Raw genomic sequence first — 17,426 nt, 5'->3', positions numbered from 1 at the left:
CCAATCATCTTTCTATATCACAGACTACAGAAGATATTATAATTTATTCATTTATATATCCATACTTGCACTCCCTTAAGTGAGCTACATCCACCTCAACTACAATGAAAATCACATGCGTTTTGTGTTATATAAGATATTTATACATTGATAAATGAAAAGAAACTAGTGCAATCTACTCTATATCATCACAAAAGGACAGAATTACTTTAAAATTATTTATGCTCTTAAATCAATCCATTTTATTAAATATTTGTAATTAAACCTTTTCATGTTCAGTAAGTGATGGCAAACAGGTCAGAACACACCAAAGAAAATGGTATTTTTGTTCTCTTTGTAGCCTGACGCCAAGGAGAATGCAAATAAAAATTAAAGATGTTCAATGCTGATAAAAAAACAAACATATTCAAGCAATTTTAGTACCAAAAAAAAGATCTACACTCTTTCTGCCCTAAAGTACTGTTCTACAGGGCAAAGAAGTGCCTGGAAGCCCTCACAGCCCCAGTTTGCAGGGGTTCAGGCACATGGACACCCCACAAACACCAGTGGGTTCCCACCTGCCCCTGCCCACCACTGCAGACTGGCCAGCAGAACAAGGCTATCGTGTTACAGCAAAGATGCTTGTTTTGTAACCTACAATAAAAACCGTCATTTCACTATAAAAGGACAGAAAAAACATGCAGAATGTGCAATTAAACTTATTTAAGCAGTTACAAGCAATACATCAACTTGAACTCTCAGCAGTTTCTTAGCAATTCTGCAAGCTCCTTGCAACCAAAGAGGGAAAAAATAACAACGTGCTAGGTTTGCTGACACTAAATGCTGGCCTGAAGTCAACTTTAAAAGGGGGGAATTGGATGCTCACTAAGTATGCCAGGGAAAAGGAAAATTTTTCAAGCTCTCACAACCTTTAGTTACAGAATAATTCTAGATGTAACGCACAACGTTGGAGGAAAAAAAAAAAAAATTCTTCATTCATAAATCACCACACTTGTATTGGGAGATAACTTGACTAGACAATAAAATTTTCCATGTGACTTTTGGTAAATATTTGAATATCTGTAGACACTGAACTATACTGGTTTTGAAAACATCATTTCTTATTCAACAGAAATAGAAATATTCAAGTAGGTGCAGAATAAGAAAAACAAAAAGTTCAAAACCACCATTATTGATAAATGAAATACCTACCTCTGAATGTTCACAGAAAAAAAAAAAAAAAACAAAACCAACATACACAAATTGACCACTACTAGAACAGTGGAGTGATCCTTTCCTCACAGGAAAAAAGACATTTAACAGAACAGTGGTTTCCCGGGGGGGGGCGGGGGGCGGTGTTGTGCTAAAAAATGACAAACAGCTTTTGGTGAAGGAACTTGTGTTGGTGGGCTTTTTTTGTTTGTTTGTTGGGGGGGGGGGGGGTGGGGGGGTGTAGGGTGGTGGTTTGGTTCGGTTTTTTTAGCAAAAGGGAAACCTGAAAACAGGGGTGGAGAGGGACCAGTCTTACTGATTATTTTCAAATTTTCTTATTTCATTAATTGATCTATTCAGAGCTTTATTTGTACAGGTATTTCTAGAACGTGACTGAAATACTGTTTAATATTTGTGAAATCCACAATTTCCAAAGAGTTTATACTAAAAATTTCAAGTTTGCAATTCATTTGTTACAGCTTCACATAGAAAAATTCCAAAGCACTTTAACACTTCCAAAACAAATATGTCTAAGGAAACTGCGGTTTCCCCACAGACAACTGACAAGCAGAAAGAAAGTCTAAATTAATTAGATAAATTATTCATTGTGCATGATTCATGCAGCATTAGTTATCTCACCCATACATACGTGCTTCAACCATGTAAACCCCCTCTAATCTACATGGACATTTTGCAGATCAGTAATATTTTAGAATACAAAACAGTATAATAAACTTTCTATAAAGTACTTCACCTACAGAAATACCACATGAAAAGTCTAAGTCTACAGACACATTCATTCAGATGGTAAAAGAAAAAAGGTGGTGCTCACCCTTCCTATTCTAGAGTGAAATAACATGAGGAGGAAGGTCTTTCCTAGGGATTTGGCTCTGTAACAAGACTAGCACACTACTATACAGTTACTGAGCATCACTATGGCTTAGGGGATGCCATTAAAAAAAAATAACCAAAAAGGAAAGCAGAATTCTGACTTTTTGCTGACCAAAAAATTATGAACGAAACACAATTCTGAACTGGTACACCACTTGTGAGAATTATGGTCAAACAGAAATAGCGTAAAGAAAGAATCTGTTTCTTATCTCCTGGATAAAAGCACTAGATCTAAATATATATATTCTGGTCAAATAATCAACATGGAAGTACTACATCATTTTTCATTTATTTTCAAAAGGAAGAAATCCCAACAACTAGCTTTCTTAGCATATGGAAAGCTCAAGAACATTTGCATAAAGGAGAATTCAAAATGGATAGTCTGGGAGTCACAGCAGCAACATGCTCAGCAGCAAACTACATTAAAGTATTCTTTCCTTTTTTTTTTTTTCCTCCAAATCCAACTTCAGTCAAACAAAACCAGTCCACACATGGCAGCATGCCAACTGTGACAGACTTCACATTGGTTGTCAAGGTTTACTGAAATGGGTGTCAGTGCATGAACACTTTGGATTAACTATCAGGAGGCGTGCAAGGACAGCTGCTTATTCTGAACCAAACCCTTTAGGTCCGCTAATAATAAAGTCTCTTGAAAACAGAGAGATCAAAAAAACCACAATGCTGTTATTTTAAAAAGCAAGAGAAAAAGGAGCACTGGACAAAAATCAGGCAGACAATACCTTGGTGAACGTCTCCAGAAAAAACAAAGCCTGACTAGACTGCAGGAGCAGAATATGGCCTAAATAAAATAAGTGCAAACACTGTTTAAAACTCTTCTTCCTCCTTAATGGTTTCTTCCTATTAACAAAGTAATTTAAACAGGTTGTAAAAACACTATATTCACCTGACCACAGAGCCAAAGAAAAACCGCTGTTGAAGAATCATTAACATCTGATGGGTGGACCAAGTTCTGCCCTTGTGCAAAGCCTGTCACCCAGGAGGCAGCAAAGGACAAATCAGCTCTGCAGTGATGTGGTTCTTACAACACTGCAAAGCAATATATTTATTTTTTTTTAAAAAAAAGCTTTTTTTAATTTTAATTATTATGCTGGAAAGGCTAAAATGGGCCTAACAGGTAAAGTTTGCTCAGCTACTTGTCTGTGGCATTTACATATAAATATTGTAATTAAAAACCTTAAATCCATTTTAGAGTTTCCACTCATCTTCACAAGGTCAGAGAGCAAAGAAGCTGCAAGATTATCTCCAAATTTTGCCACAGAACCTGCTCTAAGAGCTAAATAATGAATCAAATTACTAAGCTTAGTGAAGTGTTATAATTATTCCTCAGCCGTCTAAAAAATTTCCCCCCCTATGCCCATTAACATTTTCACACAACACTGTATATTATGTCTGAATCCCTGCTGCATGTAAACAGGCAGATCAAGTGGAAGCATTCAGTTTAGAATTGTGATTCAGCACAGATGCTGGATCCAGTAGGGAAACGATGAAGAACGAGGCCTTTTTTTCTTTTCCCTTTTTCTTTTCCCTTTTTCTTTTCCCTTTTTCTTTTCCCTTTTTCTTTTTTAAATTAACTGAGCTCTTGACTACCAATAGCAGCTCTAGAACTACCATAATTTTATAACTTCTTAAGAACAATATACATCAACCTAAAAAGTAGATCCGTAATTTCAGATGAGAAACAAGTGTAATCATGTTCGGAAAAAAACAAAGGCCCAAAGAGCAAATTCTGCTGTGGAGGCAGCATGTGCCCATCTCTCACACAAGACTATGCAGGAAATTCAAACTGTATTTCCCATTTCTAACACAACCAAGCTACAGCACTCCAGGCATCCCACCTCAAATCAAACCTGCTCTCCAGCACACTGACTCCAAGGCTCAGAGTCTTGGTTTGGTCCATTCAAACCAGAGAGGCAGGAGTCTGGAGAGCACGACAGCAACGACAAATCCTCATGCTGCAATTTTTAAGAGATTATGGCACCACCATCACTGGCAAGGCTGGCCCACTGCCAGATACCTTAAGCCACCAGCTAAATGCTGTAGCTTTCCTTTAAGCAGATGTAGTCTGTCCTTTCATTCCTATCCCTGCATTAAAATCCTATGACTACCTTTTACCAACACAGAATTCTCTCTCTCAGGCCCACCTCACTGCCTCGGGCTCCCTTCCCAGTGTTAACAAACACTGGGTGTTACGGGCAGTATACAGGTGTCTCCCATCACTTACTTTTTCTCCCATTTCTGTACTGAGTCAGGAACAAGTCTTATTACTGTTCAGAATAGATTTGCCTCCCAACAATGCAAGAACCATCTCCTTCAGGGTTTTGTTGTTGTGTTTGTTTGGGTTTTTTTCTTACACCCCTCACTCCCCTTCTATTTCTAGTCTCTTCTGCTTGCTTCACTCCTTTATCATTACTCATGTTATGCACATCCATTTTTCTTTTTGTTGACCAAGAATATTCCTCTGAAGTCCTTCAAGTTCATTTCTGACAGGAATCTTCAGTCCAGCTTTCCTAAAATCTCACCACATGCCACACTATTCTTTTGTTTTTCCCCTGGACTAACAGGGAGGAAACTATTGTAAATGTATAGAGTTACAAATGCTGTTTAAAGTTTATGCTATTGTACAGCAGACTTTTAATAACAGGCCAAGTTATATAGCTAAGCACTACTTCAAGAAAATCGAAGGTATGTGTCTAGCTTACTGCTTTCTAGAACTGAACTGAGTTCCTAGAAGGCATGGAAATTGGGGTCAGAAGCTGATAGCTTCTAGAAACTGATCAAGCCCAGTGCAGCTGGATTAGTTTACTTAAATATAAAACAAGTGGTTTTCATGTTAAAGGAAAAAGATACTTCTCCATAAGTCTGAAGTACTGCAGCTAGCCCTAACAGATAATAAACATGAAACAGAGAGAATGATAACATCTGAACAACCAGACAAAAATGCCTAACTTTGGCTGTTTGTATTAAGAAAGAAAAATAAACTATTCTAGTTAAATTTGCAGGGGCATAGGGATTTGTTTGTTTAAGCACAAGTTAAATTCCTGTTCCCCTGGACATGACTGAAACAAAACACGCTATCCTTATTCAGAGCCTCCCTTTCAGTCAGTTTTTGCTTTAGAAGAACCACATTCTCTCATGAAAGAATGTCAATCACTAGTCTTATTCTTCCAATTTTTTTTTCCACTCTGAAATGTGTGTTTTCCCAAAACAGATACCTGTTCCTAAAGAAAGCATAGGGAGCAGCTGAATGTTCAGTGATGCATTAGTACTGGAGTGCAATCCAATACTGTGTCCAGACATGTAGTCCCACAAGCAACCTCAGATGAAGAGCAGCAGTTAATACTACCTGAATGTCAGCAAATTCAGCTTCAATCTGTGAATGTCATTTGGCTTAAAACAAAATCGTTACACCCAAATTTATTTTTGAACTGATAAGAGATTTATTTTCCAGACTTGTTTCTTGAATTTTCCGTGGGCTTCAGAAGCCGTGAACTAACACAAAGCTAATAACACTGTCAACAGAAAGCTAATTTTACTTCCAGAAATTTCATAGTGAATCTGAAGTGGGGAAAAGAAACAAGACTAAACCAAACCCTCCTGCCTCACAGTGCTTCCCTATACTAAAGTTTTGCTTTTTCCTGCCCTTTAGGACTACCATACACCAAATCTGTCTGGAGTTCAGGCAAAGAAAAACGTGTTCCAAAACATACATCTGAAGCAGTCTACCCAAAAGAATCCAATCTTCAGACAGGCAATTAACCACCATTTCTAGATAAATGTTCAACTTATGTCAGCACACTGAAAAACAAGGTGAAAGATTAAGGGATTGGTTTTGGTCATAAACCACTGAAACAAGGCCAACCCCAAACACCCTGACAGATAAACATGCTAACACCAGGATTCCTAAAGTATACCAACATGGTTAGGTGGTCAAACTGAAGGTATAAGCAGAGCTCTAAGATACCAGACACAAACTATCATTTTTTAAAATATAACAGTCATATAACAAGGCAGAAAAACAATAATGTTCTTTATACATTATATTTCTCAAAGGTCATATTTGCAAGAATAAGTCAGCCTTTTGAAAGACTTTAAGGATAAAAGGAGAATCAAAAATCTTCTAATCTCTCTTTATCAATTGTTTAATACAGTAACTCATACTTTCAATATTCCTTGCCAAGTTTTGTAGAAAGCTTTTTCTTGTTATCTGATTGTACAGTGAATTGAGCTAGTATAGTTTCTCAAGATCAAATGTCTCCATGTTCTATTTGCCTGCATTGCATGAATTTTAAATTATCCAGAGAAGTGCTTTTCTTTATGGGTTCAACCCAAAACAAATTCCAATGGAGACATACACTGGAAGAATTTTTGTTATTAAGGGAACAGACAAAGAAATAATTCTACACATCCAATGGTTAAAATACAAGAATAAAATGAAGACATTTCTTTCAAGTACCTCTTGCATTGGCCACAGTTCCCACAATATCCACAGGCAAAACCCACCCGGAACTAATCCTGGCATTTGGTATTGCCACAAGCAAGAATTTCAGGCTGACGTGACTGGCAACCGTATTGGATTTGGTGCTTTCTTCAACAAATCCTTAGCCCAACTTCTTTGTTTCCTTTTGCTCCAAAGACTTCAATCTAATTTCATGGTTACAGGTAGCAACAGCCACTTAATATCATAAAAGAGGAATTCACTTCAAGTAAGTATTTGAGTGCCGAGAAGTGGAATGATTGAGACTTCTGCACAGCACAACCCTACCAGAGCATCACAGTATTACCAAGTTACATTAAATAAGATTCCAGCTGATGTCCAAATATAATAAGCATGCCTATATTTTTTCAACACCAGGCATGTCAGGCAACGTCTTAGGATATAAAGGACTTCCAGAAGTAAGAGGAGAACTATGATTAAGAATGACAACACTGCAAGGTTCCAGTATCTCCCTAGAAAGATAAATGTCAAATGGTTCCAGCCAAAGACATAGCCAGGAATACTAAAGTTAAAAATATTACTTAAGAAGAAAAGGTGCAAGAAATAGAAATATATTGGAACGAGGAAGGACTGAGGGTCCAGATCTCCTGCCTGATAATATCCTAAATGACAGTTAATTGGGTAAAGTTATAAGCTGAAACCTAATGGCAATGAAGTGACTGTACCTTTACGTAAAACATTTATCTCCAACAGGGAAATACAAAACCTAAAAAAGGAGACTGACTCACTGATCCAATAGGAAATTCAGAGAAGTAAAGTGAGTCAAGCCTACAGGATTGAAAGAGTGACATGGATACATTTTTCTTGGTCTCACAAAAAAAAAAAAAAAAAGGTAGACTATTACAAAAAATGTATTAGAAATAATGAGAACACAAGAAAATATCTGATCTAGAAGCAGTGCCCATTACATAACATTTTGGTGCAGACACAGAATGGTAGGTTAAACAGTATTACAGTGTAATGATCAATTTTCTAAATCACTCAGTGAATTTCACAGAAGCAGCATGGTTTCATGCACCACTGAGCCCCAGCAGTTTTACACTGCAAGAATTACTAAGCATAACATGTGCAAAAAAGACATCTTCATGATTAGAAGTTGACACATATTCATGGATAAGAACAGATAATATAATGCAGGTCCACAGGCATAGCAAATAAGGTCAAGGTTCTCAATACTAATTCACAGGTTAGAGAAATGTGGGATAAATAGGGCTGGGGGAGATTACACTGTTCTCCTAGTGTAATTATGATCCATGGTTACACATCCCTCATCTACACAAAAATAAATGTCTAGTCTTAATGCAAATGATGCTCATTTCGTCAAGATGGTAAGTTAGTACTATACTGATTACTACTGATTTCACATGAAATACCATGCATCCTGGCACACCACAGCTCAGTACTGCTACAAGAAGGGCATGGGGAAAAGCCATGCAGTTTGCAGATGCTTTCACCCAGAAAGGCAGTACAAACATGCTTTTCTATGATTTGCTTTGAACACTGGAGTGCTGTCAAACATACAGGAAAATAATGATCTATTTAGAATGTCTCCATTGGGTGCTAGACTACTTCTTTCCAGTCTGAAATGACCACTACACTGGCAGCTTGTAGAACTTTTACAAAAGGTGAGCTAGATAGTTTTATTGTTATGCACATAACTGCTACATCAAATTCACTCCAAAGTGCTTGCTCTAGAATTAGCATTACAAATCCCACTAATTGACTTAGGAGCACAAGCTACTTCATCTATACCCTTGTATTAAGCCACTGTGCCAGTGCTTATCTGCATTGCTATGATTTGATTGCCTGTTTTTAACTAATGTGCAGCACAGAACCTCTGCCTTATCTGTACTAAAAACTACAATTCAACAGCAGCATGAGTCAGATATGTTTTGCTAGGAGGAGTTGCCCCAGAAGGCTCTCCCAGCAATGTCTTTGATCCTTTTCCCGGTTGCAAACCCCTTTGGACCATTCTCCCCCCTCAGGCTTCAGAGCCTGAGCCAAGCACTGGGGAATCTGCCAGATCCACAGCATATTTGAAGGGGAAGGCCACTTCGCACCTATAAACTACTGTTTCCACAACTCTTGGGAAGCTCTCTTTTTTCTAACATCTTCCTCATTGGTCCTTCTGCCCTTGATTTTCCTATTGTCAGCTCCCTTTTGCACTACAGCCCCACCATCTGAGAGGGGGATGACGTTAACAGATGATCAGCTGGACTTGACCAAGATTCAACTTGTCTTGTAACGTTACTGCAGAACGCAATGCCCTTCCCTTCGCTTCTCCAAATGCAAGGTTACAACACCAAAAGTCACACTGGGAGTAGAGAACAGAGCACGCAAAAGCAGTCTTCAAGACTGCCAGAAAAAATGTCATTTGCATAACCAGTCATGGGGAAAGTGTTTGTCAAAAATGTACATCCTTCTCCTGATACCAATCTGAAAATGCTAAAATATAAGCTGCTAAGCAGTATCAGCAGCAGTGATTTGGCTGAAGGTACTGGAAAGGATAAAGAAACGTGAATCACTCACTTAACAGGTATCCCACATTGGTACAAAGGACTTCTGAAACAGAAGTTTGTTGCTTAAGGCATTTTCAAGACAGAAACTGCTTAATGACCATGTGGATAATGCAATGAACTTCTCTGGTTTTATGACAAACAAAAAAACCAAGTTTTAAGAAAGTAGTTTAAGCAACACAGATGAAGTTCCCATGTGATTCATTATTTTTGTGACAAGAATAATTGATAAAACAGTTACAAAAGGCATTACAATTTTTAGTGTGGGACTGGAGAATATGTTACAGTTACATTCTGTTACTCCCTTGCAGAGGAGTCAAACACAGGCTTGTTTTCACTTTGAAAATGATGCCCCAAGAAACTGGCAAAGATGCTCATGTATCAATTAATGAACAAGAACATCTGTTCTTTTTCAAGAAAGGAAAAGACAGGAAAGGAAAAGGCACTTTTACCTAAAAGTAAGCCGGATGATTTTCCATCTAAAAAGTTATCTTTCCTTGAATGCCATGTACACACACTGGCAGTTTAGGGCCATTAAAGCTTTCTGTAAAACTGTAATGATGTCCACCATGTCTGATATGAATTACTACCATAATTTGTCATTGCTATTAACTAGTGTTTTAAAACATTGTCTGCCACAAATAGGAGAAATGAATATAAAAATTACTACAGCAATATAACCAAAAAAAAAAAAAAAAAAAAACCAACAAACAACAAAACAACCAAAATACACATAGCAAAAATGAAGAAGTCTTTGCAGAAGCACACATTTAAGTCATCAATATCTGAACATCTGGCAATGAAGCCATGAACAGTAAGTTGCTCTTGCACTACGCATGCCAAATTCAACACTGAGGATCCAGACAACTCAAGAAATGAAAGTAATTACAATTTAACACCACTTGTAAATACCACCTGTAAGTCACAGGAATGTAACAAAAATAATGTATGTCTTGATGCTGACACACAAGATAACTTTTTATAACAATGAAGACTTTGGGTTAAATGGGATGAAGTGCAATTATAACCAAGTTATAATCAAAAATGAGAGTGACCATAACTATCTAATGCTTATTTGCTAAGCATTTATAACAAGCAGGACAGCATATACTGTAACTACCCTCATTTTTTAAATGCCCTTTGGTGACAACTCTGAAGCCGTGGATTACCTGAGAGGAAAACACTGTCTGTAACCGAGCTTTCTCCTAGGAATATGCTTGACCCAACTAAACTGCAGGAACACAGTAAGTTTTTGAGGGAGTGTGGAGGGGGCGAAACCAAGAGACCTGCACATCTCAGAAAGCCAACAAACTCATAATTAGTGTGCCAGTGCAAGTTACAAATGTATAGAGGACTGATTTAACAACTGAGCTGGAGTCAGTCCTACTGCAGTCTTACAACACCACATTTAGTTTACAAATAGTGAAACGCCAGCATGAGGAAAGATTTAAGAGAGAGAAACAAGGTCATGCCCTATAGCCCAGTAACTGCAAATAAGGGACTGGACACATGAAACACCTACTGCTTTTATTTCTACAAAGCATAAACACTTTAATATTAAACATTAAGTGGCTTTCCACAGAAATGAATCGCCCAATCCCTAATTAGGACCAAGAACCTTGGCACAGGACTCTTAAACCCAAGCTGTTCTACAAATATCAACTTCAGCTTTTTACCGAATCAGATTCAATGAACTTCATCTCTCACCCCTCAACCCTGCAAATAACTGGAAAAAAGTATCCAAAGCCTCAAAAACATATTGAGAGAAAAAAAATCCAGCCCAGCTTCACAACAGTGATTAATGTTTTCAAAATCCCTTCACTAGTATATGTCAAATAACTTTTTCCAGATACTTATTTATTGTAAGGCTCAAACACAAAGTTAATGAGGCAATAAGATTAGATATTGTAACATGTTGAATCTCAATTTACACAGAGGTAAAATAACTTGCATTTTTCTTTCCACCAGCTCTGAAAAGTTACAGTATTTTCCTATCACTGTTTAGGGAAGCAAGAATTAAGACGAGTCTTACTTAAAAGCCTTGAGACTCCCAGGTTAACATTTTCAGCACAAAGCAAAGGAAAAATATGTAGCAGACAGAAAGTCAATGGAATGGTAATCTTGCTTTATAAGTACACATGTAAGCACATACATAAAAGTTTTGAGCAATTATAGCATAAGGATACAAAAGAGTAAAAAAAAGATTTGATTTAGATGCCTTATTCTCTTGGGGGCAGACCAAGAGGACTTTCAGAAGCTGCCTTTACTGAAAAAGAATCTCACATTACATGCCTAGTTTTGTAAATCTTTCCAAATGCTGCTTGTCTAGAATATGGTCAGCCAGGATATGGCCTCTGGATAATTCAGGCACGTAAAATGCCTTCTGACCTCCATAGTGTCTGTTTGGCCTATTCCACCAATGAAAGAAACTAAACTTTATTTTACTTATTTCCACTCTTCAACATGTGCATTCTTAAAGTGAGTAATTTTTTGAGTACAATTCTCACACAAGTGTAGACGGTATAAACCTAGAATCTTACACAACTTTACTTCTTCCTCACTTAAGAAGGATCATAGAAACATCTGTTCATTTTTGAAGCTACCAGTATATGAAATATTTCAAACAGTAGCAGCAAGACAAGAAAAAGCAAAACATCAAGTTCCCACCAGCTACAATTTCAACATTTCTTCCAATTTTTATCTCCTCATTGATAGGCAGAGAGGCCAACAAGCATTCATCATACCTGCTCCAACTTCCTTTTCTTCTTCTTCAATGTTGTTTTTGATACTATCATACTCCTCATCAATTGCCTGGTTGCCACGCATTTGAGACAGAATTCTCCGTGCTCTCTGAGTTTGGCCTTTCTGAATGAGCCAGCGGGGACTTTCAGGAAGAAACAAGAATCCAAGAAACTGTATTACTGCTGGAACAGCCGACAGGCCCAGCATGTACCTGGAAATAAATAAAAATTAAAAAATATAAATAAATGAATATCTAATATTTGCCTACAAAAACATGCTATGAGCAGTTACAGCTACTCAAGCTGTAATTTACTAATCAAACCCTCCTCCCTCATATTCTTTATCACTGGAAATTAAGCAGGCAAGAATCATATTCTGCAATTATTTTAGAAAACAGGACCCTTGCTTTCAATTCCAGGAAATCTCAAGGATATGTTGACTATTCTGCCACCACAGACCTTACAGCCATTGGTCCCGAGGATGCTAAATCAGACTAAAAACCCTGAAACATTCTGGTATTTGGGAAACTGATAATCCCTTCAGTAAAGATAAAAGAATGAACAGAAAGAGAAAACAAAGGCACAGAGAACAAATCGGTACTGTGGATGGCAAAAATGAGACTGAAATCCTGATGATTGTTTTACATACATTAAAAAAAAAAAAACAAACACACACAAAACCAGCCAATGAAAAATGCTTAATTTGGTCAGTAATATTTATACACAGACACACGTGACCAAGGAATATACCTCTTGTATAAGGAGATGCCTGCTTTACTTTTCAAAATTTCTGACTATAAGCAGAAACATTTAAAAAAGTTCATTTCACCAGCACAGCAATTTACACTGGATCTTTGAAGAGTCTGCTCTTAAATCTTCAGCCAGCTGCAATGTTAGGTTTTAAATTAAAACTGCACTTTAGATGCCTGGTGGGGGCTACTATATAAAGCAGTAAGACTAGTTCTCTACTCAACAGAGAATTACCACTGGCCAGAGAGTTATGCTTCCAGGGATGAGCACTGTCACCTGTGACAACACCCACAGATACCACGATTCACGCCAGCAAAAGTGGAGGAAAGGACTGTGGAAGACAAGCACACCACCAACTGTCATGGGTGGTTCTGGTCTATACACTTCACATCTTTACATTCCTTCAACAAAACACTAAGAATAACAACAACAATTGCAGAACAATGTATAATTTTGTCCTGCTTTTTAAATCTGACCTTTTCCCTTTTGCGCTTCAGTGATATTTTTTTCCACTTCCATTAAAGACTTTAAACAGGGCTGGTGTCACCTGTACTTACTGCAGCTATCACAGGTTTCACATCAGTGGCTATAATGATTAAAACAACTCCAGAAACTATCCCCCAGACTGAATACTGAGGTAGTCTGTACTCATAAACAGGTTCACACCTTGACATCAATCAGGAGATTAAGGAGATTTCCTAATCTCTCCTCTAGCTCCTCTCTTCATACTCCAGGACACATGCTTTCACACAGATGATTCAGCAGTCTCTCAACCTGGATGTTTTTATAAAGCATGCTACGAAATGAGATTGTTAATAGAGTAGGAAAGAAAACACAACCATAAACAGAAACGTTGTTCCAGGGCAACAAACCAAATGTATTTGTAAAGTCCAAATCCATTTTGGATGAAAATGGAAGATGACTTTCTTAGAGGCATTTGTAGATTTAACAAGAAAAACAAGAGCAATACAACAGGGCAGAAAACTTGAGAATGGGGAAAAGAACACCCAAAAGGTAACACAAAGAGGATGACCATCCCAGGATGATAAGCGTTCAGGCCAGTCTTCCTATCCCCAAGCTAAGCCCTCAAGTTCTTCCTAAAACCTAAATAGCAAAAATTTCCAAAGGTCATACAAGTAAATCTTGCTCTAGAAAGAAATCTGTGAGCAAGTCTCTTATTCTCTAACACTTTTAAGAATGGTATAGCTCATCATTAGTTAAAAAAAGGCAGAAGAAAGAAAATAAATTCAAAACACAAAGCTTGTGAAAGGATTATTAGTGGAGTAGTCTTCATATCTAATATATCTAACAAGTATTCCTCATTCACTAATGTTCTCATTCATTAATGTCCTCATTTCTTCCTATGCTCTTCCCTCTCCACAAACATTTTGGCAGCTGTATACAGAATCACCTATACACATACACCATTGAAGCTCAACAAATTGTAAATTCAATATCTGCATTAGAGTGGTATTTAGGAAGCATAAGAACATAAGAGATTAAAACCACAATCGCTGTATTCTGTCAAACTGCAAGCAAAAGGATCTTTTAATGCATCTAAATAAAACTGTTAGTCCTTTACAATCATATTACTTAATTTCTGTTCCTCCAAAGCCCCTCAGTCCTTTAAATGTAGCAGAGCCTTCAGAACTAAGCAGTTGGGTACCTGCAATCATCTTAGGAGGCAAGATCAACGAAGGCTCCTGAAAGTTCGATCCAGCCCGTTAAAGCTACCAGTCAGACTCTATTGTATTGTTTATCACAGGCAAGAGAAAAAAGAAGTGTACAGAAAGTGCTTGCTCACTAAAGTTAGTTTCCAATCAACATGTTTCTGGTCAAAGTTGAGTACAAGGAGCAGGACAGAAGGAAAAATTTCAGTTAAGAGCATACATTCATTGCAAGTTCAAGAGTTGTTGCAATTTTCACATGAAGCAATTTTGATAGAACCAATTTAGAGTAAAAGCATGCAATTTTAGACATTTCATTCAGTGAGCAAGCTTTCAGAAATCTAATATAGTTCTTTCCTATACAGAATACAAGACTTTCCATTTGGAGCCAGATGTCTAGCAGACCTGAAAAAATCCAGCATGAAATCTAATAAGTCTGCTGTAATATTTCTCCTTCTCAGACATACTGCTGCAATACTATTAAGATGGCATTAGCAGAGTTTATAAAGCTAATCTGACAGAAGAGTCGGGTTAAATATTTGTTTTCTTTGTTTTATTTTTAATTTAATATCTAGCATTTCCAAGAACAAGCAGAGTCAAGAAGAAGTAAAGTTCCAATACTTAAGCCATTTAGTCACTAAGAGCTACAATAATTTCTGTAATTTTCCTTCTTATACATGATGACTCAGGAGTGAACATCTGTGATTTCTCCCCATGCGTTTGCTGGCCACTCTTTCCAGGTGACAGACCATCTGTAGTCTTCCCTGCTCAGTCTTAAGTCGCAGTAAACTAGCTGAGGACAGACAAGTACACAATCCCCAACTAACAGCTCCAGCATCACAGCTGAGAATCCTTGGATACCTCATCACTAGCATAGCCTCAGTTTCTGCCCAATGCACTGTCAACAGTTTCACTTCACTCCGCTCAATCCAGCGGAACAGTACTTGGCGTGTACATAAAACACAGTGTTATTGCCTTAGCAAAAGTTATCCACCATGAGCCAGCACGCTGCAAGAAACAATTACTCCTCACTATTCAACACACCATGCTGAATCTGGAAGACTAGGACCACCAACACAAGAAAGCTACAAACCAGGAATAGCAATGGATCACTAAAAGAGTCACGCAACTGGAATGTATGACATTGTGGACATTACAAAAAAAAAATTTTTCACAAGAAGAGTGGTTAGACAGAGCAATAGGCTGCCCAGGGAGGTGGTGGAGTCACCATCCCTGGATGTGTTTAAGGGTCGTTTAGATGAGATGCTGGGGGATATGGCGTAGGGGAGAACTTTGTAGAGTAGGGCTGATGGTTGGACTCGATGATCCCAAGGGTCTTTTCCAACCTGAATGATTCTATGATTCTATGACATAAAAGAAGAGGCTGAAAGAACTGGGTTTGTGCTGCCCAGAAAAGAGATGATTAAGAGAAGATCTAACTGCATCTTTCACAACTGAAAAGGAGCTCAGAGAAGATGGAGACAGACTCTCCTCAGATGTATACTGTGAAAGGACAAGTCAATAATGACAAGTTGCAACAAGGAAAACTCAGATCAAAGATGAGGGAAAGCAATTCTTCACAGTAAGAGTGATTGAACATCTGAACAAGTTGTCTCAAGAAATGGAAATGTCCATCATTGAGATTTTTAAAAGTCATCATCTCACACAGCTCTGATCAAACACCCAACCTCCCAGTCTTACACAAACCACAGGTTCTAGGTTTTTCTTTTAATTTTTTCAGTTCAGATAGGTTAAAAGGCCTGAATTACCAGAGTAGTTTATTTTTTGTTCGAAACAGAAGAATAAGTTATACCAATGCAGAAGTTCTCAGAACAGTTGTACGGCATTTCAGTGGGTGGAGGCCTCATTTCTATTTAAGGTATATTGGCATATCAAAACATCAGTGTTTTACAAAAAGATGAAATCTACATATTGTCTTCCACCGAATCTTCCACTTTAGCTAAATATATTTATAAAAAGTAACATACCAAAAGATGGTTACTTATGTGTGTGTAAAAAAATTGGAATGATATTTTTCACTTTAATAATTATTTACATAACAAATGTACTTGTCAATCCTGTGTCACTGCTTGATTTGGAAACTGATACATCCTATATACCACTATGCCAGCTCTTTGACTGACCTTTTCCAAAGAAGACTAGAAGTCTGCTTTTGAGCTGAAAAAATTCAAGCTTAGTTTACCTGAACAATTAAATAAAAAACACAGTTCCAATAAGATCAATACTTGTCAGATACTGTTAGCTTATATTTTTCTTCCAATAGGCTAGTATTTACTGAAACACATAGATTACAAACACATCCTTACCTCCTATGTGTCAGAAAAAACACAGATTTACATCCACAAAAGCTTCCCCCAGATGAATCCCTAACCACTGAAGTAAACTGAACTCGAAAAATCTGCCTAAACATAAAGTGCACAACGCCTCTAACAGTAACAGTGACTCAGAGCTTCATTTCTAAATAAATGTCTTTACTTGTCCATTCCTCCCACCCAGCCCATGCATAGGGAGCCATTACATTAGCAAATTATTTAGGCTAAAAGTTAATTTTAAGTAATAAAGCAACTACTCAATAATTGGCATCGGGGATCAAACACTTTAGTTTGTATTTCACTTAGAAATGCATTACTGCATGCCATTAACTTTTCTCAAAATTGAGCATATTTCTTTAACTGCAGAAAGAGAGCAGAAATCCTATAAAACCAGGTTTTTCTTTCAGTGAAGGCTGTTTCTCAGTTCTCCATAAGTGGACATAGAGTCTGCCAGAGAATGCAGCTGCATTATAATGAAACATCAGAAGTTTCATGTAAAAATGCAAGATGCTGTTTTCATTTGAGCTAAAGTAACCAATGCATTTTCAGAAAGCACAAAGCAGAGCTACAACTTAAAAATTAAATTAAAATTAAACAAAATCAGCATGAAGTGACTTTTTTCTTAAGGTCAAAATGACCTCTTTTTACAAAAGAGGCAAAGGAAACAATCACATGGACAAAAATTAAAAACCTCAAACTTCTTGAATCTTCAGACATAGACAAATTAAACCGTAGAATCATTAAGAAAATATTAACTTTCTGGTTTTAATTCATATTTCTTTACATACTATAAAAAGATCAGCTACCAAGTTCTTTAGTGG

At 37.3% G+C, this 17,426-nt stretch overlaps 1 protein-coding gene across 2 annotated transcripts in view; it reads right to left on the bottom strand.

The window, feature by feature from the left end:
- The window catches only part of SLC2A13 (solute carrier family 2 member 13), a 166,796-nt gene that overhangs the window by 116,273 nt on the left and 33,097 nt on the right, over positions 1–17,426 (bottom strand). For both annotated transcript variants that reach the window (XM_074870009.1, XM_074870010.1), the window contains exon 3: positions 11,859–12,067. In XM_074870009.1, coding sequence (XP_074726110.1) covers positions 11,859–12,067 — 209 coding nt within the window. The remainder of the gene's footprint in view (positions 1–11,858; positions 12,068–17,426) is intronic.

This window comes from Strix uralensis, chromosome 5 (assembly GCF_047716275.1).
Source record: "Strix uralensis isolate ZFMK-TIS-50842 chromosome 5, bStrUra1, whole genome shotgun sequence".
Lineage (NCBI taxonomy): Eukaryota > Metazoa > Chordata > Aves > Strigiformes > Strigidae > Strix > Strix uralensis.
Note: the sequence above shows the minus strand (reverse complement) of the source record. Positions and strands in the feature narration are given on the sequence as shown.